General features: G+C 33.8%; 1 protein-coding gene across 2 annotated transcripts; it reads left to right on the top strand.

Moving 5' to 3' along the window:
* Nucleotides 1–610: 610 nt before the first annotated feature.
* LOC141684315 (uncharacterized) lies at nt 611–5,845 on the top strand. 2 transcript variants are annotated; one of them, XM_074489231.1, is made up of 6 exons: nt 611–821; nt 1,716–1,932; nt 2,041–2,099; nt 2,215–3,990; nt 4,680–4,833; nt 4,936–5,845. In XM_074489231.1, the coding sequence occupies exons 2-6, from the start codon at nt 1,809–1,811 to the stop codon at nt 5,589–5,591; spliced, it is 2,769 nt and encodes a 922-aa protein (XP_074345332.1). In that variant the 5' UTR covers nt 611–821; nt 1,716–1,808; the 3' UTR covers nt 5,592–5,845. The 2 variants fall into 2 exon arrangements, with proteins under 2 accessions (XP_074345332.1, XP_074345331.1); XM_074489230.1 differs by having other exon boundaries at nt 1,716–1,938.
* Nucleotides 5,846–25,422: the final 19,577 nt, after the last annotated feature.

Below are 25,422 nucleotides of genomic sequence, written 5' to 3'. Positions count from 1 at the left end.
GGCGTCACACTCTTGATCACATGTTCGAATCTCACGGGAGGAGAATTTATGATTATGTCTCCTTAGCTAGAGTTTGTCGCTTAAATGCGGTTTACGTTGGTTTACGTGATTTGCAGGCTATTGCATGAGTCCGTGGGATTTACTCAGTGCGCACCCGAAAAGTAGCGGCTCCGGATTTTTTACGATAAAAAAATAGATAAAAAGGGTGTTATTTGTATCGGATTGCAAAGAAGAGTGATGCAAACTGCAATTTCTGAAAATATGTATATAATATTGATTTCGGGTTAAGAGATCAATTCTCTTTGTAAATTTTGGTTTCAATTTCACGGCCTAAATATTTTCAAATGTGGTAACCCCCACTGTCCACCACCACATATCAAAAGTCAATCTCCTCCTATTAACAAGTTGCCGTTTGACAAACTAAGGATCATGCAATCACAGCCCTTCATCACTTGTTTTACACTAAACAAATACACACAATTTCAAATATTTCCTTGTACAAAGAGACGTTATAAAGTTTTAACCTTTTGTGATTATTGTATTTACAAAAATACTTTTATAAAATTATTTCGAAATACACCCACAAAATATACCACTGTTCTCAGTCTGTTTTTTGGGTTACCATTAAATGCTTGAAGTAGGCTATCACTCAACCCTCTGACCCAACACACTCTTTCTTCTTATCTGTACTTTCTCTACAAAACCTTCATCAGTTCTGCAGTATTTAAGCTTATGTATGTATATATGTATCTATAATAAGACTGCCCAGAAGCTTGTTTTTTCTTTAAAGGAGGAAAAAAGAGGCCTTTTTCAAGATCTTGGTTAGTCATTGTTAAAGTCAGCTTTTTTTATCACTTGGGTTTGTTACTTCAGTTGTTTAAGCTTGTTTGATTGTAATTTTTGGCCTTGTAGTTGTTTATTTGTGGTTAAGTGCTTATAAGTTAAATGTGAGTGTTGTTGTTCTTGATTGATTGTGTTTGTGATTGTTTGTTTGAGAAAAATGTTTAGTTTATTTGTTGGGGATTTAATAAGTCATTATGTTTACCATAATTCTAACAGATTTGGTAGTTTTATAAGTGTTGTATATTTTGCAGTGCACGATCATGTAATTATTTTGAGGCCTTCTTTACTTAAATGGTTCGAGTAAATTTAAACGTATTGACTGGAATTGAAGATTACAATTGGAACTTTATTGGGGATTGAGGGGGGGGGGGAGATCGAGTAAGAAATCGATATATTGATGTCAAATGTAATAGAGAATTATGTTTCGCGGAATATCTGCTAAGCGCTAACATAAGAATGGAAGATTATCTCTATCATATGACCTCATTCGTATGCGTGTGCATATCAGTAATTCGAACTTATATTGGTGATACATGATGCTATGGGCTATGGCCAGTTGATTTGGTACTTGAGGAGTCAAGTATGTTAATACAATTTAGGTTGTTTATAATTCTTACAAAAGTAGACCGAAAATATGAAGTACTGTAAATTAAGAATCAAAATCAACCACCTTTTAGTTGTTTGAGATGAAATGTACATGAGTAGAATTTATTGGATCCCCGACTCCATTATTTTTTTATCCAGAGCTTTTGTTATAAAATATGTCTATAAATTTTCATTTCAGATCTATTCATATATACAACTGAAATATTAATGTAGAACCATGTCAACTATATGAAGCATTGGTTAAGTCTGCATTGACAATGTTGCAGATGGATTTTAGTTGCTGGATTGTATCTGTCTTGGCTATCATATCCTTTATCCAGGAATTTTAAAGTTGCTCGGTATATATTTTTGTAAACACCATGATGGGGGTTGAGAGAGAAAGATCTAAGAAAGGAGGTGGCTATGTTGGTGGGTTCCTCCACCTTTTTGACTGGAATGCAAAATCTCGAAAAAATTTGTTCTCTAACAAGTCCAATCTACCAGGTAAAGGTAAGAACTAATAGTATCGTTTATAAGCTGCATGGTTAGCAATTTTCAGTTTCATTTACTGCCTGGGTTCTAATAGATTTTTTTTCACTGTCGTTTCAATAGAGCAATCAAAGCAAAAAATCGGAAATGATCGAAATTATCCAACACCACAGTTACATCTGGTACAAAAACTGTCACTTGTAAAACGTTAATCTTTAAATTCCTGTATACGTGCTCTAATAAGTTGATCAGTTCCTACAATTTTACGGTAATATTGTGCTTCCTTTTCTTCTTCAGATGGATCAAGATGATAGTGTAGCTGGGTCTAGTTTCAAAGGAAGTAGTGAATATAGTTGTGCTTCATCAGTAACAGATGATGATGTTGGTGGGAGTAAGGCTCCCAGTGTTGTAGCAAAGCTAATGGGATTGGAGTCCTTGCCTACATCTAACTATTCAGAGGCCTACTCCACCCCATTCTTAGACTCTCGTTCTGTAAAAGATGCTTACTATTATAAAAGGAGTGGAGAATTTCACGAGGACCACCAAATCATGAACTCTGGCAATATTTTTGACAGGGCACAGGACCCTCCTAGGAATATCGTAGATCTAAAGATTCAGAAATCTGTAAGTAAGCCATTTGAGAAGTTTCAGAGTGAAGTTTTACCTCCCAGATCTGCTAAATCCATACCATTAACTCACCATAAGCTTTTGTCTCCAATTAAAAGCGGGGGATTCCTTCCATCTAAGAATGCGGAGCACATAATGGAAGCTGCTGCTAGGATTATTGAGTCAGGAAACCTGGTCAGTGCCAAAACAAGAATGCCTGCTGTAGGGTCTTCGGTCCCCTTGAGAGTTAGGGAGTTGAAAGAGAGAGCAGAAGCTTCTAAAAAACCATCAAAGCTTGTTGAATCTTCTCGAAAGCCAGCTGAGTCAATTGCTGCTAAGAATTTGAAGGGACAATCCATGACTAAGAGTTGGAATGGATCACTGGATACAAACACATCTAGAGCATCTTCAAATTTAGAAGAAGGTTCAGTTGGTCCAAAGCATAAGGGAAAATCCGTATCACTTGCAGTCCAAGCAAAGGCCAATGTTCAGAAAAGAGGACTGAGCCCGAATAGCAGCCGTACTTCAGTTGGCCAGAAAGAGCAGGGTGAATTGATGTCAAACCAGATCTTTAGAAGTCAACCAAGTTCGCAAAGGAGTTCACATAAGAAATCTTCTACAAATAATTCCTCCTCTGTGCTCAGGCAGAATAATCAAAAACAAAACTGCATAGCTGAAAGAGAAAAGGTAGCTTCAAAATCCGTAACTTCTAATAATTTTCAAGGTAAAAAAGTTACATCAGGAGATTCTTCGCTTGGGAGACAGAGAAACTTAAGTAAAATTTCTGGGAGCAGCAAAGTAGGTTCCAGAAAGATTGAGCACGAGGTAACTGACGATGGTAGAGAACTTCCGTATTCTAGTACAAGTGTCACTAGGAAAAAACGATGTATAGATGGAAATTTTGAATTTCAGAAAGACCAAACTATTGTTAAGAGCGAAAAAAAGGGAAAGGCAAATCAATTTAATGGAATGATGGACAGTAAATATAGTTTGGCTGCAGATAGCAAAAGAAATGGAATGGATGTTGTTTCTTTCACATTTACAGCTCCAATGGGACGATCAGTTCCTGTTCCTGAGACTTCTAGAGAAGTTCTAGAAAAGAGCAATGCCTTCTTTGCAGAATTTCAAGGTAAAAAGGTCTATTTTAATTCGAGTGGTACTAAGGGTTTGAGGTCATCTACAGTGGGACTTAATGTGATAGAAGGTGATGCTTTGAGCAATTTATTAGAACAAAAGCTTAGAGAATTTACTCTTGGGGCGGAGTCTTTCCACCAGAAAGCAGAAGAAGCCGGTAGTACTACTTCAAGTCAGGATCAGACACCACTAAAGGCATTACCAAAGTCACCAAACTTACATGTTGAAGGAAGCCAAACAGAGACTCAGACAGAGAGCTTAGATGAAAGATGGAGTCCTGTATTTTCTTCGACTACATATGAAGAAAGACGCATCAGCAAGCATAAGCTTCAGGTGCATAATATATGCTTATTTGTCTTAAACTCCGCTGGTAAATCACATTTTTTATTTCCTGTGCGAACTGTATCATTTCTGCTCTTAGCCACTTGTTGGTGTGTGTGTGGGTCGAGGGAGGTTATGGTAGAGTCGTGAAAGTTTCACTAGAAAGCGTTAGTAGAATCACACATGTTGTAATAATATATATTATTGTCAGATTGTGAGATTATTAAGTTGCAGGTATGGTAGAGGCGTGAAAGTTTCCCTAGATAGTAGAAACACACCTATTGATATTATTTTTATTATTGTCAGATCGTGAGATTTCCAAGTTGCTGCCTCTTTCAAATACACGCACACTCTTATTACTTTATTGACATTACTTTATTGATGTTATTTTATTTACCTGGGGTTCACCAGAAATGGTTAGAATATATTGGTGGAGTTCACCAGAAACGGTTAGAATATATTGATATTAGTCATCCAATTGTCAAATTGTGATATCAACAAGTTGCAACTTGTAGATATTATCTTTATAACGTCGCTAACAGCGTAACTGTTTTAACTCATCTTGGTTTCGTTTAGCAGATAGCATTTTATCAGAGACTTTGTTTGCAAGTGTTGCATTCATTTTGCAGTAGGATTTGCAGGTGTGAATACTAATCAGGATGCACTAAATTTCTTAACAAGATTTTCTGTACCTTGTTCAGGAGGTGGAAGATATGTTTGATTGTGGTAGCAACAGCAATGAAGTCAGAACCCTTCTTGGTTGTCGGCATCCTAGTCCAATATCTATACTCGAGCCTTCTATCTTTGCAGAAAGTTCCAACTCTTCAGATACTGGAGACAGCAATAGTACAGAAGGTATGAGCAGTGCAGTGCTGTTATAGTTATATGTTGTTTAAGCATCAAATATCAATAATTTTTTCAGTCGAACATGATATTCATCATCTGCTTATATTCTAGGTTTAGTTATTAGCAAGCAGTGTTCGTCATCTGTCCAAGGGCAGGATGTATTTAATATGAGGTGTTCAAATAAATTCCATGCAATGGAAGCTGATGCAGATTTATCCGACTCAGCCTCTTCATCATCGACCAGAGTTATGGCAACTAAGCACGTGAATTTAGCTGTAACAGCTCCTGTTGGATCAGCAAAATGGGAACTAGAATACGTGGAAAAGATACTATGCAACACAGAGATGATGTTTGAGGATGTTTCAACTGGTCATACATCTGATATCGTAGACCCCCGTCTTTTTTATCAGCTAGAAAGTTGTAAAAATGATCATAACTTACAACGAAAAGTGTTATTTAATTGTGTGGGTGAATGCATGGACTTGAGATTCAGACAGTACGTGGGTGGAGGTTACAAAGCATGGGAAAAAGGACTGTCAATGGCAAGAAGAACAAACTGGTTGGCAGGAGAAGTTCACAGAGAGATTTCCAGCTGGGAAGCCATGGGGGATTGCATGGTGGATGAGCTCGTAGACAAGGATATGAGCAGCCAATGTGGGACGTGGCTTGACTTTAGTGTCGAAACATTTGAACTTGGAGTAGAGATCGAGCGTAAGATACTGAATTCTTTGCTCAATGAACTCATCTCTGATATTTTGGTACGGTAATAGTTTCAGTTCAACTTCTGTATCAGATCTTCCATTGCCTATCTTTCTGAAAGTATTCTTCTCTGATCTTGTATCAATGTGTTAATTCAGCTGTGTCACTGTGATTACAAATTTTATTTCTTGGCAGTTGTGTAATATAGAAATATCTTTAAGATCGTAATTAGCAAATTAAATATCTCAAATGTTTAATGAAGAACAGTTGCAATTTGCAAAGGTGTCACAAGATGCATTTTTGTAACTGTAGTTCTATAGCAGTAACGTATCTCAGCCGTCTACATATGTTTTATGTGTGATCGCGATGTCAATTTATCTGTTTTTTGCATAATATAATTAAAATTTTAAATTTACCAATTTACTTACAATCTAGGACAAAAGGGAGTTATCTGAGGGTAATGTATTTTAGTGATAAAGTTATCAATTTTTAATTAAGTTATATAATTACAAAGGAAGCCGGGCTGATCAAAATAGATCAGCTCACTAAGAAAGATAGGGGAACAATCCAAGAAGGACGAGGAAGTGGTTCATGACCACAACATCCACTTTTCCCTGTTATCGGGACCATCCGAAGTTTTGGGATGAAACATTAATAATTCAGATTATATACACGATTATGTTAATTCACCAACACACAAAATATATATCATATATTATCTCTCGCATTATTTTTTTGCAGGCTGAAATCAATTCATCTGAACGGAAATTGTTTGGCAAAAAACCGGTTTCAACAATACCCATCATGTATTTACATTAAAAAAACATTACCATTCATGTGAGTGTGAGCATCAGGCTCTACTTACTCCCTTATCAAGCTCTACTTACTCCCTTGCCTTAAAACCATTGATCTTGGTTAAGCTCTAATTTGAAAAGGAGAGTAAAGCAATTAGAACCTAAATAAAACTACATTAACTTCTTATCAAGCGTTCTTTTTTCTTTTGGTCAGAAACTTGAACCATGTTTAATTTTATAAAAGGGAGTAATAATAATTTAGGAATCACCATCAATATATTAATATTAAATTTCTTTTGCAAAATTACAATATTGGTGAAAATTTACAGCGATGCAAAACACAAGCTTCAAATCCCCTTTTAGATGTTCCAGTATTAAGAAAAAAAGGAAGATGAATGTCTACATTGAAGTATACACTATCAAGTTTTCAGTTAAATTTAAATTATACCATCCCTTCTATATACCGGGGACTTTTTACCCGCGCTACGCGCGCTCCAAATTTTTAAAATTTTAATTTTTTTTATCGAAGTTTGTAATTTTTATAACATAAACGGTTATCTTCTAGTTTTATTTAATTTATTTATTACAGTTATTTAGGATCCGTTTATTTTGAAATATAAAACTGATATTATAGTTTAACGTTAAATCTCAATATTTTATTTTAGTTTTTTTCCTCTCACATTTTAACCAATTAAAAGTCTCATAACTCATATTTTAACATTTCTCTTTTACGTTTTAGTAGTCAATATTTTAATAATGTGTACAACAAAACTGAGTAAATATTTTTTTTAATTAAATACTTTTTAAAAAAATCCAGTAAATATTACATAACATACAATTTATTGCAATATTTTATTTTAAAATCAAAATAATACAAAAACCCACATATATTAAAACATAATATATAACACTATTTTGTAAAAATCGTTTTTTTAAAAATTATAAAAAAAGAGAAAATATCAAAAAAATTAAAAAACCCAAACAACTCAAATAAGTTGACTTTGGGATATGTTAAACTCCTGTCTTAAAAGAAGCCCAAATAAAATCAAAGTCCTGTCTTAAAAGAAGTCCAGATAAGAAAACTACCGTGACTTTGAGATTCTCAACTTCTTCAAGCAAAAAGTAACTTCTTTTCACCAAGGAGACAGCACTCTCGGTAGAATCAAACTCTTTTTCTACAATGGAGGTATGAATCGATTCTTTGTCTATAGTTTATCTTACTTTCATACAGTATATATATGCAATGGAACCATGAATCAGTGTTAGAACTTGAGATTATATTACTTGATTGATAGAGTTTTAAAGTATACACTCCTTAACTTAATCGATTAATGTTATATAGAATTTAAGAATATTACTTGCTCAAATTCATGTAATTCTCAAGTTTTGTATCCTATACATGTAGTGTTCTTGTAAAATCTTTGATTTGTATCTCATGCATGTAATATCTAAGTAAAATAACGTGCTTTATATTTATTGGAACAAATTTATTATGTAATTACAGATGAAGAAAGGATCCAGTTCTAGAGCGAAGAATGTCAAATTCAATTTAGGTAAAAATTAACCTAGAATGTATCTACTGCATTTATTTAGGTACATTAACATAATACCAACTGTACAGATAATGAAGAGAGTATATGTAGCTTTCTGGCATCAAATGTAGAAGTCTCTGATTTTGGGCACTTTGTAAGTATATATTTTACATCGTTAATTTATATAGTGTCAAATTTATGTTTATTTTTAAATGTATTTGATTTATTGGTACTTGATCAGAGAGTGCCGGAGGATTTTAAAAGTGTTTGTGATGGAAGAATTCCAACTGGCTTGAAGATATATTGTAAAACACATAAATGGCGTGCTCGATATGATTCAGAAATCGGAAAAATATGTGGTCTTGCTCGCTTTATGGAGTTTTATGGAATTACGATATATAATCTTGTTTTATTTGATTATCATGGAGATGGGGTCTTTAATGTCAAGATATATAAGGAAGCGGAAATTGAGATAAACTACCCGACGATAGAACCAAATGAGTGGATGTTAAATAAACCGGAATGGAAAGACGAAGAATTCATGGTTGTCTATGGAAACATTCAGTTTCAGAAATCTGTTGCTATGCTAGTTTATGATGGTTTCCTGAACAAAACTGAAGCTTACCGTATTAGCGTAAATAGTGCAGACTTGCAAGGTGATGGGATTGATCTGGTAAGATTTATTTGCAATTGTTTTCCATATCAGGTCGCATTCATACTTTAATACCAGTGTGTATATGCTGGATACCTGAACAAATTGTTGCATATATGACAGACAATGAAGTCAGGAATTGAGAATTTCTACAAAAACTTCAAACATGAAAACTCTATCAGTCTGAGGTTCACCACTAAGGAATGTAAATGTGAGGTGGAGAGAGTTGGAGGCCATTGCAGATTTGGGAAAGGCAGGTCTGATTTTGTATCAGACACAGGACTTGGGATTGATGATTCTATAGTGATGTACAGGATGCATAATGATATAGAAAATGTGAACAATGTGAATGTTTGCATCTATAAACATGATGTTTATGAGAAAGATCTTGATAGAGGTAATGTGATAAATTAACTACTTTAAATTCTATATTTAAATTGATTCAATTACGGATATTCTATAATATTACAAACTTATAAATTATTTTATTTTTTGTGGCAGGAAACTTGTTTGCGCCAAAATCATTTCTGAAAATTGTCTCTAAAGATACTCTGGCATGAAGAGGTTTTGTAAGTAATTTTTTATGTGATTTAATTGAAAAGGCTGTATATATAATAGAGTATATATGTTTGTGTGTTTGTTTTGTGTTTGTATTTTTAAGTGTAATCTGTAAACATTGCATTGTTTATTATTTTTTCCAAGGTTGTACCAAATTTGGTGCGGTTCAAATACAGTGAAAAGCTCATGAAAATAATGAAAATCTCGCTTGAAGGGCATGAATCTTTCATTTCATACAACTCGGCAAATGGATATTTTAACTGCCTTGGATATGTGTTAAGGATATTTCATTTGCGCGAAAGAGATACACGTTTATTTACAATGGATGATAGTGATATTATTTCAGCAAGGATATTTCAGGAAGATGGATTATAGATTGATTATTTGAAAAGGCGTATTAGAGGAAAACAGATGATTGGAAAAGATTGGTTTCTACAGGTTCATTTGGATTCAGGTGAAGGTATGTCACTTATCAATGTCTTAAAATCTTTATGATTTTAAATTTATACTTATTGGACATATGTTTCTTAATTTCATATTTTATAGATATGGAGATTGAACATAAATTTGATGACGGAGAAAAAGGAAAGGTCTTTTAATGGAAAAAGTAGATGAGATCAATCCATTGCAGGAATTTTGTAGTTGGTTGCCACTAATAAAGGATGCAAATATTCCTAAAACAAATTTGAAATTGAAGTAGAAGGAGAAGATGGTATGTAATCATATCAATTCATATTAATAGAATCAAGTTAAATGGTTTTTTAAATTTAAAAATAATTATCTTCTGTTCCTGTAATTATTAGGTGGATATTTCTGTATCCAAGCTTTCAGAGTTTATTGTGATTCTTAAATCCGGTAACTATGTACAAAATGTAGTGGTAAGTTTTTTTTATTTAATATTGTACAAATTCAACATATTAATTTTGCTATAATCTATAGATTGCTGCAAGTATGGTATACTAATGAGTTTTTTAAAATTTAACTGATTTATACAGAAATTACCCAGAGAGGTTGGCTACAACATTTGCAAGCGTGATGCCAAAAAAAGTTTGGTTTCGGTTACCAAATGGTCGTCAATTTGATGTGAAGTATTCACAGGAAGACCACAGTTTTGTAAAGCTTACATGGTTCTTGAAAGAAGTTAGCAGGTACTCAGCTACAATTCTGATTTTCAAGCATGAGGACCTGGGACAATTTGTGGTCTGTGCACTAAATCCTGATGCAATTGAAGTAGATTATACTTCTACAAGACTCGCTTACCAGTCGCATTTATCTTCTAAAGGTAAATGCACATTTATACAAAGTTTTTACTTATTTGTTTTGAGAGAGAATTTTAATTTTCATTATTCATTATGACTAAAATTGGATAATGATATTTAATTTATAGATAAAATAAGTGGAATTTATTGCAAGTTCATGGTATTTGGTATTGCCGATGCAGTAGACTCTGAAGTAATAGTAAGCTTTAAATTGCCTAATCATTATTTTCCCGCACTATGATCAGTATCTCTTTTTTGTAGCAATACTAACTTTTAAACCTAGCGATACTTATGATGCTTGTGACAGACCATACCAGAAAAGTTTCATATCTCTTTTGAACAGTTAATACATGTCAAAGTACAGTTGATGTTAAAAAATGGAATGATATACAATTGTCAGTACTCTGAATCTACTGGGAAGATTTCTGATCTAATGGAGCTAGTAAATGACAAAATGTTCGAGAGGAAGGATTTTATGTTGCTTACCTACAGAGGATCTGGGAAGTTTGACACTGTCATTTTTGATAGTTCAAAAATTGAAAAATTACCTGTCAGATGTTCATCAAGAAATGGTAATATTTTAAGTACTGCATATCATTTAATTTGTCTGGTAATTAGGATACCAAATATTAGTCATATAATATTCTTGTTAAAATGTTAAGACTTATTGAAGGAATGCACTCATTCGCTAATAATGGAGAAGCTATTTATGGAAATATTCATCTTAATACATTTTCTTAATTGTCTGCAAATGTTAATGAAGAGCTTGAAGGTGGAATTGCGGAAATAGAACAGATTGTTGACATGAATATCAAAGAAGAGGCTGATGATGCTGCATAAATTCCTGAAGCAGAAATGCAGGAAGAAGAAGAAATCTTTGATATGGATATTGAAGGAGCAGCAGAAGATGTTGTAGAAGAGGGTGTAATTGATGAGGAAAATGTTCAAGTAATGGCGATGCAGTTCACCGCAACACTGACAACTTCAAATGTGAACAACACATGTCATGTAGCGGTATTGTTACATTAATCCTTCAGTTCACCTACAATATGTTCACAAATACAATATAAAGTTCACTTGTGTTGTGGCTAATTAATTGAAAAATGATATTTTTTTGCAGTATATCCCAACAGCTATACAGCCAAATGGTAGGAGATGGATAAATGGTGAAAATGTAACTTTGAGGAGGGGGCTTCTAACATGGAATGTTAAGGTAGTGTGTTCTACTGGATTGCCTCGATTCTCTGCTGGATGGAACCAATTTACAACAGATAATGAGCTGGACCAAGACGATACCTTGGTTTTTACTTTTCATCAAGAAGATTTACTATTCGATATAGTTATCGAATAGTGCGTTTAATCTCTATTAAATTGGAAAGTAGATGAATGTGATCGAGTACTTTGTGTTTGAAAGATGATGTATTAATCTTCTGGATTTTATTGGTTTAAATTTGGATTATGCATCTAAATTTTATTGTCTTCCGTACCGTTCAAATTAAATTTCTATTGAGTTCATGTAGTAAATAAAACATTTATTCATAACTCTCGAGAAACTATAGCGTTAAAATTTTATCATCGAAAAGTTTAGGGTTTTATTGAGAGTTTATTCATAACTCTCAAGAAACTATAGCGTTAAAATATTGTATCGTTTTCTATAATATGATGTAATATATTATAATTATAAAATTAGTAATCACTATTTTTTCCTCCGCTAACACAACATTCCGTCCACAACTCATATAACTTAAAATTTATTCTAAGAATTATGCAAAATTTAAATATTTTCAACACATCTCATTTCATTTATTACGTAATTAAATTAAACAATAAACTATTAAGGTTACAAAAGAATGCAAGCAGTCATAGTTATTTTTTCTACCATAAGTCTAGAACCTCAGATGCATGACTGGGTAATTAAGTTTGCATCTGGAGCAACAAAATTGATCAATATTTGCAGCAATGTAGCAAACTGAGCAAGGTCACAGTTGAGGAACCAAACTGTTTAATGTGAGCAACCAAATTGATCAATGTTCACATCCTTTTACTTTTGTTGCAGCATTTACATGCCATAATGTCACAATATTTGCCTGCAATATGTGCATATGAAGATGCTTATAATCAACGTTTACCATCTAAACATGGTAGAAGTAATACTTGAGAACAAAAAAATTACACATATGTGGCAACTACTTTTTAGAAGAGGTAATAGGAGATTTTGGACATGACTTTTTTGCTGCTAAATGTGGTGGAAGTTACCTACACTTACCACATTTTATGGTAACTAACTTGCGGTAAATTAACTGCACATTCTACAACATGGAAACTGCTACATTTTATGTGCTTATATAAGGGTTATTGTACTCACCTCAAATATACAAAAAAACACAGAGGAAAAATTATTATTGGCGAATCAGAAATGGCTTCATCCAGTGCAAAGAGGAAACGATGGTCAGAGATGCAAAATGTGGCCATGCAAGAGTTGCAAACATTGGCTGTCACTTGCGCATATTTCAACACTGATTTGGAAGACGCAAATGTTTTCTTCTCAGAGTTGTATGCATTCATGGAAAGTAGGCAATCAGATTTGTTTGCTCGCTCGGTTGGCCTGGAAGAACATATCAAGTATTGTGTACATGTTTATATCTTTTAATGTTTTACCAATGCTTGGTAATTGTCTTTATTAATTTTACATCTCTCCTTTACAGCAACGTAGAAGATATTTTGCAGAATGGATCAAGAAAAAAACATGGAGAATCATCCCAAAGCAATGAAGAAATACCAGCATCATATATGAAAAATCAACCAAAATTCCTAAGTGATACGTCTTCATCTCTGCGTGGGCATGAGACAACCTTGAAATTGACTGTTGCAGAAATGATGAGTGCCTTTCAAAAGTTTGACGATGGGTGGAAGGAACATCTTGCTAATTTCAATGCTCAGGCTGATAAGTTGATTGAATCAATTGGTAGAATTTGCATATTAATGGATGATTATAGTTGTAATATATGATAAAACTTCATTTGATTATTAGAAGAATGTTAGTATGTTATTCTGTAATTAGGTTTAGTATAAATTAGTAACAAAGTTGTTATTCTGGAAACAGTGTTTGTAACATTATTAGATCAAAGTGAACATTGTTGTTATCTATAATCAAATGATATCATTGTTGGATTACATATTATTTCATGGTAAGATCATTGCTTTATTGGATTTCCACTTAAATCATGGCTACATAACAAAATGGATGGTTTACAAATTTGTAACATGTCATAAGAAAACATTAAAGTTGGCAGTGACATATAACAGATTGAATAAAACATCCATACAACTCAATATTCAGAAAAGAAAGATTGGCTAAATACTTAAGTTTCAAAACAATCCTCTTTAAATTCATATTAAGCTTTTATAATGCAAAATAGCAAACATTAAAACATTGCAATGCCATATGTAAAACTTCACGCGAATAGTCATTTATTTAGACCAATCCAGCAAGTATCCTGTAAACACAATAGTGCAAAAAATGTTCATTAGATTTTATACCTCTCACATTAATGTTTATGTCGCATATATAGTAATAATTGACATCTCTAAAAGAGTGTTGATACCTTTGCCTCAACACTTCAATAGCAGGATGATTAATATTGAAATAAATCCGCGAACATGATAAACTTCTTATCTGCAGTCAACCTGTTAGAAGCAATTCAGCGATAAGCTTTAGGTGACACCATGAGAAACTATTATATTTTGTAGTAAAGATATGTAGATTAGAAGAAAATGGAACCATTGTGGATTAGTGGCCTCATGGTTGTCAAGATAACTATTGGAGGATACCCAACATATCCCTCAAGTGCATTTGCTACATCAACAGTAAATTCATCCCAAGCAAAAATCTTAACCACGTTGCTGAAATGGAAAGAAAGATAATGAGACTATCAGATAAACATTTTTCAACACTGATCGATACTACATTTATTACTGAAATGATGGTCTTACCTGCCATCAAATAACTCAAATCGAAGAAACTTTTTCTCACCAAATCGTGTATAAACTTGCTTTATTGGATCAATATTCTAAGGCATGCCAACAATATCTACAAAATAGTTACTATTTAGCTTTTTTCAATCATGTATTCAATTAAAAAGAAATATATGATAATATTCAAAAATACCTATAACATGTACAGGAGGCACATGTTGAGAGAGTGACATTGCAAGATCAGAAATCTCAGGAATGGTTTTAAGCTCAAACTTGTGCCTTGGAATGGTATTTACTTCAAACGGAATAGGATGGACAATGGTATCATGTGAAAAAACAATTATCTTATCAGTAGATACAGGCCTCATAAGTCCCGCAGGCTCCATTACTACAAAATTGTGAATATCATATATGTTTCCTTCAAGTATGATATTGCTAACATCATGCCAAATCACATGATTTACAAATGCAAAGACATGACAATCCTGCATAACAAAAGCTCATTGAAAACTCTTCTATACAAACAATAATCATATACTACTACTACTACACAAAGCGCAAGACATTACCTCTGAATCAAGCACAATTAGATTAACACTTCGGAATTGTTGAATGCGAGAAAATGAAGGCCACATCCTAGTAATACGTACACGAACCCTCCAATCAGTCCTAGTGCTATTAACCAATGCAAGGTTGTCTTCCATGGCAGCAATCAAAAAAGGTTAACTAACAACAAATTTTTCTTAAAGGGTTATTACTTTATGATATTCATATAACACATGAAAGCTATATATATATATATATGAGGATTAGTACGTCATCCATGGATTTAGGTACATCATTGATGTTAACATAGTTGACGTGATCGTTAGATAAGAGTTTGTTAGGATTTTACTTCTCGATTACAAATGCAATATTCTGCAAATAATTTTAGTAAGTTAACGTGGTATCAACATGACCTTAAATTTAGGTTAAATTTTCTTATACAATATTCACGTAAATTATTTCATGGGAATTATCATTTTCGTACATAAAAACTCGATTTGTACGTTAATTATGACGAACTATGGTTATTATTAATTTTAATTGTGATGATATTATGGCGTAAAATAGAAATATAAAAGTTCATAAGAACTAAATTTTAAAAAAATTAGTAGAAATAAGTCATAATGTTTGAAAATGTCATATAGTTTTTTTAAGACTGTAGCATGCGGTTAAAAAATAATACACCATAATAAATAATAAAGACATTTATTCTTTTCTGTAGTTGAGATATTTAATATTTACCCAACATTTGATAACAATTGTTTGAATTACTTTGTTCGTCAAAACTTTTCTGAAAAATCTATTTTCTCTATAAGTCTACTATTATTTTTATTCCAACTACAATTACAAAGCATCTTATTGCAAAAAATATTTAATACAGGTCCAAAAAATCTTATCAGATACCCAATGTATTTTGAAAACTATTACAAATTTTACATGGAGATATGAGAGAACATGTACAAAAACATGACACACAATCTATTAAAATCAATCGTTATTAGTGTTGTGTGTTTTGATGATATATTAGCGTGAATTGGCTAATATAAAACCTCATGCAAAACTATTTAGAAATTAATTATCTCAGACAAATAGTAATATTTATAATCCAGCGAACGATATATTCGGACAAATAAACTATTTGAAATATAGGAAAAATAATTTATAGTATTATTCTGTTTAAACTTTGGCATAATGTTTTACAAATTAAATTTTTTTATTGGAAAAAAATAACAAATATTCTTCTCAAATATAAGTTTGTACATTAATTATTTCATGGGTGTTATCATTTCCCTACACCTAAACTGAATTGGTACATTAATTATGAAAAACTATTTGTTAATCTATTTTAACAAATTGTACTTACAGTAATCATTTCCTACATAAGCAATTTTAAAACCTCAAAAGAATAGAATTTGAAATTAATTATCTTGATCCGGTAGGAATAAGTGTGATGATATTATCTTGATCAATGCAAACATTTATTCTCATCAAATATGGTATTGCAATAGTTTATGTTATATTGAATTCTCTTCCAAATTGTATGAATGTGGAAAAAAATTGGAACAACAAATGGAATATCTATTGCAACTTTATCATGGGAAGATGACTAAACATGGATTCCAAAATAACACATAATCTATTAAATACAACGGTTATTAGAAATTTTCCCCTCTTATGCTATTATGGCGTAAAATACAAAACTAAAAGTTTATAAGAAAATATTTTAAAATAAATTAGCTCGAATAAGTCTTAATGTTTCAAAAACAAATGTTTTTGTATTAATTTTAAGCCTTTACCATAGGGTTAAAAAATTAATACAATACAATCAATAATAAATATATTTATTATATTCAATAGTTGAGATGTTTAATATTTAATAGACATTTGATAACGATTGTTCGAATTACTTTCTTCGTCAAAACTTTAGACATAAATATAATAAGTCTAAAAGCCTATTATTATTTTTATTCAAATTACAATTACAAAACATCTTATTACAATAACATATATAATACACCTCCAAAGATTTACAAAAGATCTATACTTTTTTTAAACTATTGAATGCTCATACATGAAGATATGAGAGAACATGTATAAAAAAAATGACACATATTCTATTAAAATCAAAATTTATTAGTGTTGTGTATTTTAATAATATAAATAGTAATTTTATAATCCGTATTCAGGGCATATTCAGACAAATAAACTTCTTGAAAATTGTTCAAAATTATTTTATAGTACAATTCTGTTAAAACTACGGCATGATGTTTTCTAACTTAAATTTTAATATTGGAAATATAATAACTTAATATTCTTCTCGATTGTAAGTTTGTAAAATTTACACATTTTTTCAAATACATAATTTGAATGCATACTTAAAATATGTAATATGTTAGTCCCTTAACAATTCAACAAGAATTACAGAAGGGGGGTTGAATGGAATTCTTGAAACTTTTTCTTAAATAAAAATTGTTTTAACTTAAATATATATATATATATATAAATATATATATATATATATATATATATCAGTGTGAATTGATTTGCAGAGTGCGGAATAATAACTTCAAATGAATCAAAAACACAAGTAATTAAAAAACACAAGTCTTTAAAAACTTTCTGGTGGATTTGAATGTATCCACCAGAGATATATAATATATCAAGAGAACTCTGTGTAGCAATTAGCTCACAGCTGCTTACAAATGAACAGCTAAGAATACAGAGAAATACTGAGAATACAGCTTACAAATGTTTCTCTCTTGGTTACTTAGTTAGTTATTTTATTTGCTGCTTCTTGGTTTATATATCACCAAGATTACAAAGCAATAAGACAAGATAATAAAACAAAAATTATCAAGTCTAATACAATGCTACTTCATTACTCTATTCCAGCATCTTTGAATGTCTTCATATTAGCATGTAAATGGCAATGCTTCCTTGTTCTCTAAAACCCAGTTGAATGGGCTTCCACATTACATTTGCATACACTCGACGCATGTGACTGTGTTGTCACTATCAACAGATGTTTGAATTCTTTATCCGTCGGGTTCATGATCATCCGTCGAGTTCATGATCATCCGTCGGGTTGTCTAGATGATCATCCGTCGAATGGCATTGTTGTTTATCCGTCGGGTAGCAATCTGGCACTTGACTTCATTTATGCAGGATTACAAGACATCATCTATGTACAATTAATCAACCTATCCTGCATATCTAGTTAAAGTCAACACGACTTGAGTACTACTTACGGAATCTAAATAATGTGTATGCATAAATGTGCTACAGACTTATTGTTACATAAGCTACTCACTCGATGGATAATAAATCATCATCCGTCGGGACTATATTGAGTCATCCGTCGGGACTATAATCCTTATTCGTCGAGTGCTACATTTTTCACTAAGTAAAATCTACCAAGGTGTTTTGTTAATAAAATCATCAAGTTCACAACTTATACACAACAATCTCCCCCAATTTATGTCTACTGGAATTGTAGCCATAAATTAAGAGAAACTTGATGATAACAAAACACCCTAAAAATACAACTTTAAAAGAAAGCAGATAATACTGTAAAGTGCTTCAATTAACAAAATGTACAAAGTTTAGCTCACAGTCATTTTCAAGGTGCTCCTCTAGCCTGGGCAGATTTATTTAGTTCCTTGAAGGTCTGGATCTCTTTCCAAGCTTTCTGTTGTTTTCTTCTATCTGATTTTGGAGCTGTCTGTGGAATTCCAGTTCATCAGATTCTGAGGGATTTAGCTTTTCTTGCATCTCCAAGAGAGTCTCATTGCTAGAGATGCTCAATTAGTCTTCTAATCTGAAAAATATTCTCACTCCTTTATCATCCATGAACTCCATCAGCCAGTAGAGCCTTATCTTCTCCATATGTAAGGGATAATTAGAGTCTTTGGGAGTGCATCTTTAGCTCTAAAACTCCTCAGTTCTTCAATCTTCTTTAGAACCAATCTTCTTGCAGTTACATTGAACCCAAACTTCTTCTTGAAAGATGAATAAACCTTAATCAGTACAACTTGGCTTTCTTAAAGGATCCTGTGAAGTGGCCATTGAATCTCCTTTCCGCCCTTGTACTTGAAAAATAACCTTTCAGGTAGGTTTCTGTATGCATCAATCCCTCTTACTTCTTCTAGTTCATCTAGATAGAGATTTAGATCAGAAAATTCCTTGATGTCACACAAGTACATGTAATCTCCGTTATTGACTTTAGATTGAGCTTTGACTAGAGATTTGGATTTGAGAGGTGACAACTTCACTTTCTTGACTGCTCTTGACTTTGTTCTTTTTGGCTTGCTAAGGATTGGCAAGTTGAAGTCAGGAATTGGTAGGCTCTCCCAGTCTATTAGTTCATCCTTAGGCACAATAGGTTCATCATGAATGTTCCTATAAGGATCCACCACCTTAATGTCTTCAAATACCACAGTGGGTTTTGATGCTTGAGTTGTAGTTGAAGTGGATTCCTTGGAAAACTGATCCTCCAATTCCTTATCAACAAAATCCAGTTTCCTTTTGGTTCTTTTAGCCAATTCCTTGTATCTTAGAGATTTCTTCTGTTCTGATTCAACTTGCTTCTTTGGATCTTGAGATTCAGTGATTCCAGATGGCTGAGAAGGAATCTGTTGAGTTGGTTTCACAGCTTGTAGCTTGGCCAAGATAGCAGCTTGCTCTTTCTTTTACTTAGTCTTTTTGGCATCTAGAATAGCTTGCTTCTTTTCCTGCTTCAATCTTGCCTTTTCTTCTCTCTTTGCTTGAGCAAATTTAGGATGTCCAGCCACCACACAAATTTCTTTCTCAATCCTGAAAACTTTAGCAATTCTTCTTTTTAAAGTTGAATCAGCTGGATCCTTGTAGAAGGCAATTGACCTTGACAGAAGCTTCTTCTTATCAGGTTTAGGTGTCTCATACACTGTTTCCAAAGGGTTCTTTAATGATGATTTTGGATAGTTCACCCTTGGCTTCAGAATAATTTCAAACTTTTGAGATTTGATGCAGGATGGATGTCCTCTTTCCAGATAGTTCATGCTCATTTCATTCATAGAGATCTGTTTGACTTCAGAGTGATGAATGGCTGACTTTACTGGCTCATTTACTAGCCCAAACTTCCTTTATATGTCCTCATCAATTTTCTCCCAGTTGATTGGCTTCAACTGCTCCTTTTCAGCTTCTCTTAAATTGGTTGTTGCTGCATTGATCAGATCTATACTATTTGTTACTGGTGGCTTGGTGAAAGTAATTGTGGGCACAATGACTTTACTGATTTGAATTTGAAGCTTCTCCCCCTCACTTGGTCCTTTCTCCCCCTTTTTGTTATCATCAAGTAGATCAGAGGAGGAGTTTGAGCAGCCACCAATTTCTGAAGTAAATCTGTCTGTTGGGCTTGATGAAGATGAATGGTTGTTAGAGATGCTTCCATAGCTGACATTCGTGTATCCAAAGCATCCATCTTTGTTGCAAGATCAGAATTTTTTTCTTAGTTGCCTCTTGATGTCGATCATTGTAGCTTCTGGAAGCTTAGAATCCATTTTGTCTGAAATGGCCTTCTTCATCTCATCAATATCACCCTTGATGGTGTTAACATCTCTAGCATGTTGGAAGCCTCGAATCTGTTGAAGTTGCAGAGAAGCAAGATGTGGTTGAAGGAGCTTCTTGGTGTTGGCATTTGTAGTGGTTTGAAGGGCAGAGTTTGTCTAATTGATTAGTTGAATCAGGGTTGTCTTGAAGTAGTGCTCATCACAGTGCTTTGAAAATGCCCATGATGGCATGCCTGATCTTGAACTGGAACCTACTTCTCCCCCTATGTCCAATGCCTCTTCTTCACTATCTCCACCTTCATCACCAAATAAATCTGTTGAACCACCAGTCTCATAATCCACATCACCAGCTGTAGAAGGCAAAGTTGTGATGGCATCCTTAGCTCTTAGCATTGACTGAGTGGTATGCACCAAATTAAGCATCCTTTCTGCATTGTCATTGCCCTGTTCAGCTAGAAGTTGATAAGCTGGAATAAGGTGAGTAAATGCCTCAGCATCAAGGGAGGTGGAATCTATAACAGCTTTAGGTTGCTGAGATAGTCCCTCCCTGTCTGCATTCTGGACATTCATTGACTCACTAGCAATAACATCCATCAGTATAGCTCTTGTACCTACATTTCTCTCGTATTCTCTCTTTTGTTGCATCAGGGTCTCACCCTGGCTCCCCACCCTCACACCCTCACCTTCACCATCTAAGGTGGGACTCCTCTCACTTTCTTTTGCCAATCCTGAAGAAATGGATTGCATATTTTCACTATTTTGCTCTCCTTTTTCCTAGGAGCAACCCAGACTCTCACTCATAGCACTCTCTGCCCTCAATCCTAAGAGTGACTGTACAACCACTAATTCTTCTGCACTAGAAATAAATGAAGTTTGAAGCTGTACAGAGACACTTGACGGATGAGTAATATCCATCGGGTTAGTGCTTTTTCTATCCGACGGATATCTGTTGTTAAGCTTATCCGTCAGGATACAATCACTATTCGACGGATGAGCAATATCCATCGAGAGATAGAAATGAATGAACTTGGAATTGAAACTACTGTGGACTCTGTGCTAATTGATGATATTTTGGGCACAGATGATTCAACAGTTCCTGAAAGAATTGGAAAGTGAGCCAACAAATCATCTAAAAGATGATGCTCACTTGCATTAGAGTTTGGCTTCCCCAAAAAGTTAAAGAAGGGGAATCAGGAATTGATGTGTTGATCATATCCACATCCAGAGAGTTTGTGGGAGAATTTGGTGTGTGAGGTACTTCTATTACTAGAGATTTTGGCTGTGACTCCACATTTATTGGAGCCACATCAAGCTGAATTTGAGAAGGTGCAGTGACTGTGTCTTTAGCACCAGTTTGCACAGTGTGCGTACCCTGTGCATCCCCAAAGGTTTTGGATTTCTTCTTTCTGGCATAAGTTTGGGGTGAGCTAGTGTCCCTTACCCTCTTGGCATGTGCTCTTGGTTGAGAGCTTTGTTCAATAGTTACATCCTTTTGGGAGTATGCAACTAGAAATGAGCTTTTATCCTTTTTAAGCACTGCAATTTGTTGGGAAACTGCAGTGTGGCTAGGCTGGGAACCACTCAACTCTCCATCCTTATCCTTAGGGTTTCTTTTATGTTCACCCGAAAATATTTCCCACCTTCACACTCCCCTCTTTGGTTTTGGTGGATTTTGCAACTGGCATCTTTTGAGAGATACTAGAGGGGGTTTTCTTTGATTTGGATTTTGAAATTTTGGTTGGTTTTGTAGCTTGGGTAGGCAACTATTGGGTCATTGACACAGTTGCCATAGCTACACTAGAACTCAAAGAAACTGGTGAGGTTCGAATAGTAGTAAGGATAGATGAACTTACCTCACTTACCTGAGGTGCTTCCATTACAGGGAAATAGAAAAGTGGCACCTCCTTGTGATGATTTGCCCTGTTCAAATCTGCAATAATCCTTCTCTCTTGAACCCAACAATCTAATTTGTTGTTTGGGTTCTCAAGCACAATTTCCTCAGAGAGGTGGTTAGCTAACATCATGAAAAATCTAGCATAATAAACACTTTTACCCCTCTTGTTTAACTCTCCTAATTTAAAACCTAACTCAAACAGAACAAGGTCACTAAAATTAAAGTACTTATCTATAACTAGCATGTAGAACATGTTAAGCATGGAAATATTAACAGAATCAAAATTACTAATTTTATCAGAAAATACCTTGGTCACTATATCACACATGAAACTCCATTCCTTTCTAAGACCCAGTCTCCTAATGTCACTTAAATTAGAAGTAGAAAGAGCATTGTTCATGGAATTAAGCATATTAACTATATCAGTGTCTGTGTGTGGCGAGGTCACATTATTATCAGGAATCTTGAAACATGCTTTAATAACATCACTATTAATACAAAATTCATTACCTTTGATAGTGAGTGTGATGGTCTTATCAGTTGAGTTGTATGTAGCAGTGGTGCACATCTCTTCAACAACTTTACAAAAGATGGTGGGTCTGATTCCAGCATGGCATAGTTAAGCTTGCAGTTCTTCACAAAATCCATCATTTTGTGGTAGTCACCAGAATGCTGAATCCCCTTGTTCACTAAGGCTGTGAAGTTATTCTTCTCATAAATGAACCCAGTTTGAGACATAATCTTGACAACAGGCGCCATTGTTAGAGAATAAGAGCTTGCACAGAGAGAGTAAGTGCTTTGAAAGAGAAATAAATTGGAGCAGATAATTTGAGAATGATAAAAGAAAAGCAATGGAAATGAAATAGGCTTTTATACTATCTCAAAAATAACTGCCTAAAATAATAAAGTAAAATAAGGTAGCCAATTTAAATTGCCTAAAATAGCCGTTTAAAAATAAACTGTAAAAATTCCATCAATTATCCGTCGTGTTATGCTTACAAACTGTAAGTATACTCGATGGATAATGTTCAGGAAATTAACGGCTAAGATTAAGATAATTCGACGGATAAGGATAAACTGTTATCCATCGAGTTATAAAATATTCCAGAAAAATAATTAATTTTTATTATCAAATAATATTCCGACGGATGATCAAACTCGATGGATAAGGATCATCCGTCGAGATGTAAATTTTGACTTAACTAAAATTTCATCCATGACTGAAGAAAAATCAATTTAAATTTCTGGCTGCATTACAACTTGCAAATTATCTCATAAAGATTTAAGAATAATTGAGCATACCTAACTCACTTACCAACCTTGAAAAGGTGGATTCATCCAGTGGCTTGGTAAAAATATCTGCAAGCTGCTTCTCACTTAGAACAAAATGTAGTTCTACAGTACCATTCATTACATGTTCCCTTATGAAGTGGTACTTGATGTCTATGTGCTTTGTCCTTGAATGTTGTACTGGATTTTCAGTGATGGCAATTGCACTTGTGTTATCACAAAAAATAGGAATCCTTTCAACTTGCAAACTATAGTCTAGCAATTGATTTTTCATCCACAAAATCTGTGCACAGAAACTGCCAACAACAATATATTTAGCTTCAGCTGTAGAGGTAGAAACTGAATTTTGCTTTTTACTGAACCAGGACACAAGCTTGTTTCCTAGAAATTGACAGGTTCCTGTTGTACTTTTTCTATCAATTTTACAACCTACATAGTCTACATCTGAGTAACCAGTTAGATCAAAACCAGAATCTCTAGGGTACCAAATGCCTAGTTTTGGTGTTCCCTTGAGATATCTGAAAATTTTCTTAATAGCTACTAAGTGAGATTCTCTAGGGTCAGCCTGAAATCTAGCACACAAACATGTAGCAAACATTATATCTGGCCTACTAGCTGTTAAGTACAGAAGTGAGCCAACCATGCCCCTATAACTTGAAATATCCACAGACTTTTCAGTAGTGTTCAATTCAAGCTTAGTTGCAGTAGCCATGGGAGTTTTTGCAGATGTGCAATCCATTAGATCAAACTTCTTTAAAAGATCAAAAATGTATTTAGCTTGACTAATGAATATTCCATCACTAATTTGCTTAACTTGCAAACCAAGAAAGTAAGTTAGTTCTCCCATCATACTCATTTCATACTTACTTTGCATCAATTTGGCAGACTTTTTGCAAAGTTTCTCATCTGTAGAGCCAAAAATAATATCATCTACATAAATTTGAACAAGTATGCTAGAGCCATTAATATTTCTAAAGAATAAAGTTTTATCTACAGTACCTCTTGTGAAGTGATTTTCCAAAAGGAATTTTGATAAAGTGTCATACCAGGCTCTAGGTGCTTGCTTTAGTACATAAAGTGCTTTTAAAAGATTATAGACATGATCTGGAAAATTTGGATCTTCAAAACCAGGAGGTTGACTGACAAAAACTTCCTCCTCCAAATCTCCATTCAGAAAGGCACTTTTGACATCCATTTGATAGACCTTTAAATTGGCATGGGCTGCATAGGCTAAGAAGATTCTGATGGCTTCAAGTCTTGTAACAGGAGCAAATGTTTTATCAAAATCTATTCTTTCTTGATGACAATAGCCCTTAGTAACCAATCTAGCTTTGTTCCTGACTACTATGCCATTTTCATCCATCTTGTTTTGAATACCCATTTGGTGTCTATTGGATTCTTTCCTTTAGGCTTGGGCACCGGCTTCCATACATTATTCCTCTCAAATTGGTTTAGCTCCTCCTGCATAGTTAAAATCCAATCGGGATCCAACAAAGCTTCTTCGACCTTCTTTGGTTCTTCCTTGGAAAGGAAGCTGCTGTACATATATTCTTCTTGAGTTGCTCTCCAGGTTTGAACTCTAGAAGAAACATCACCAATGATGAGCTCAAAGGGGTGATCCTTTGTCCATTTCCTTTGTTGAGGTAGATTACCTCTAGATGAAGAGGCCTCATTGTTGTCTTGATGTGTGATTAAGTTTTGATTATTAGAAACTCCCCCTGAGTTTGTGGATCTTTGATTTGAGGAAGGGGAACTTTCTATAGATGATATATTCTGGCTTCTTGCTTCTTTTGATAACCCGACGGATGGTGAATTTAGAGTACCGACGGATGAAGCAGGTTGCCTTCCGACGG

This window comes from Apium graveolens, chromosome 9, assembly GCF_009905375.1.
Source record: "Apium graveolens cultivar Ventura chromosome 9, ASM990537v1, whole genome shotgun sequence".
Taxonomy (NCBI): domain Eukaryota; kingdom Viridiplantae; phylum Streptophyta; class Magnoliopsida; order Apiales; family Apiaceae; genus Apium; species Apium graveolens.
The sequence above is the reverse complement of the archived record's forward strand: the minus strand, read 5'-3'. Positions and strand labels throughout refer to the sequence as shown.

What these genes read in the sequence shown, in the direction of transcription:
- LOC141684315 (XM_074489230.1), top strand. Translation starts at nt 1,809, where the DNA reads ATGATGGGGGTTGAGAGAGAAAGATCTAAGAAAGGAGGTGGCTATGTT. An exon ending in CAACACCACAGTTACATCTG is followed by an intron (nt 2,100 to 2,214) that starts GTACAAAAACTG and finishes TTTCTTCTTCAG; the next exon opens with ATGGATCAAGATGATAGTGT. An exon ending in TCAGCAAGCATAAGCTTCAG is followed by an intron (nt 3,991 to 4,679) that starts GTGCATAATATA and finishes TACCTTGTTCAG; the next exon opens with GAGGTGGAAGATATGTTTGA.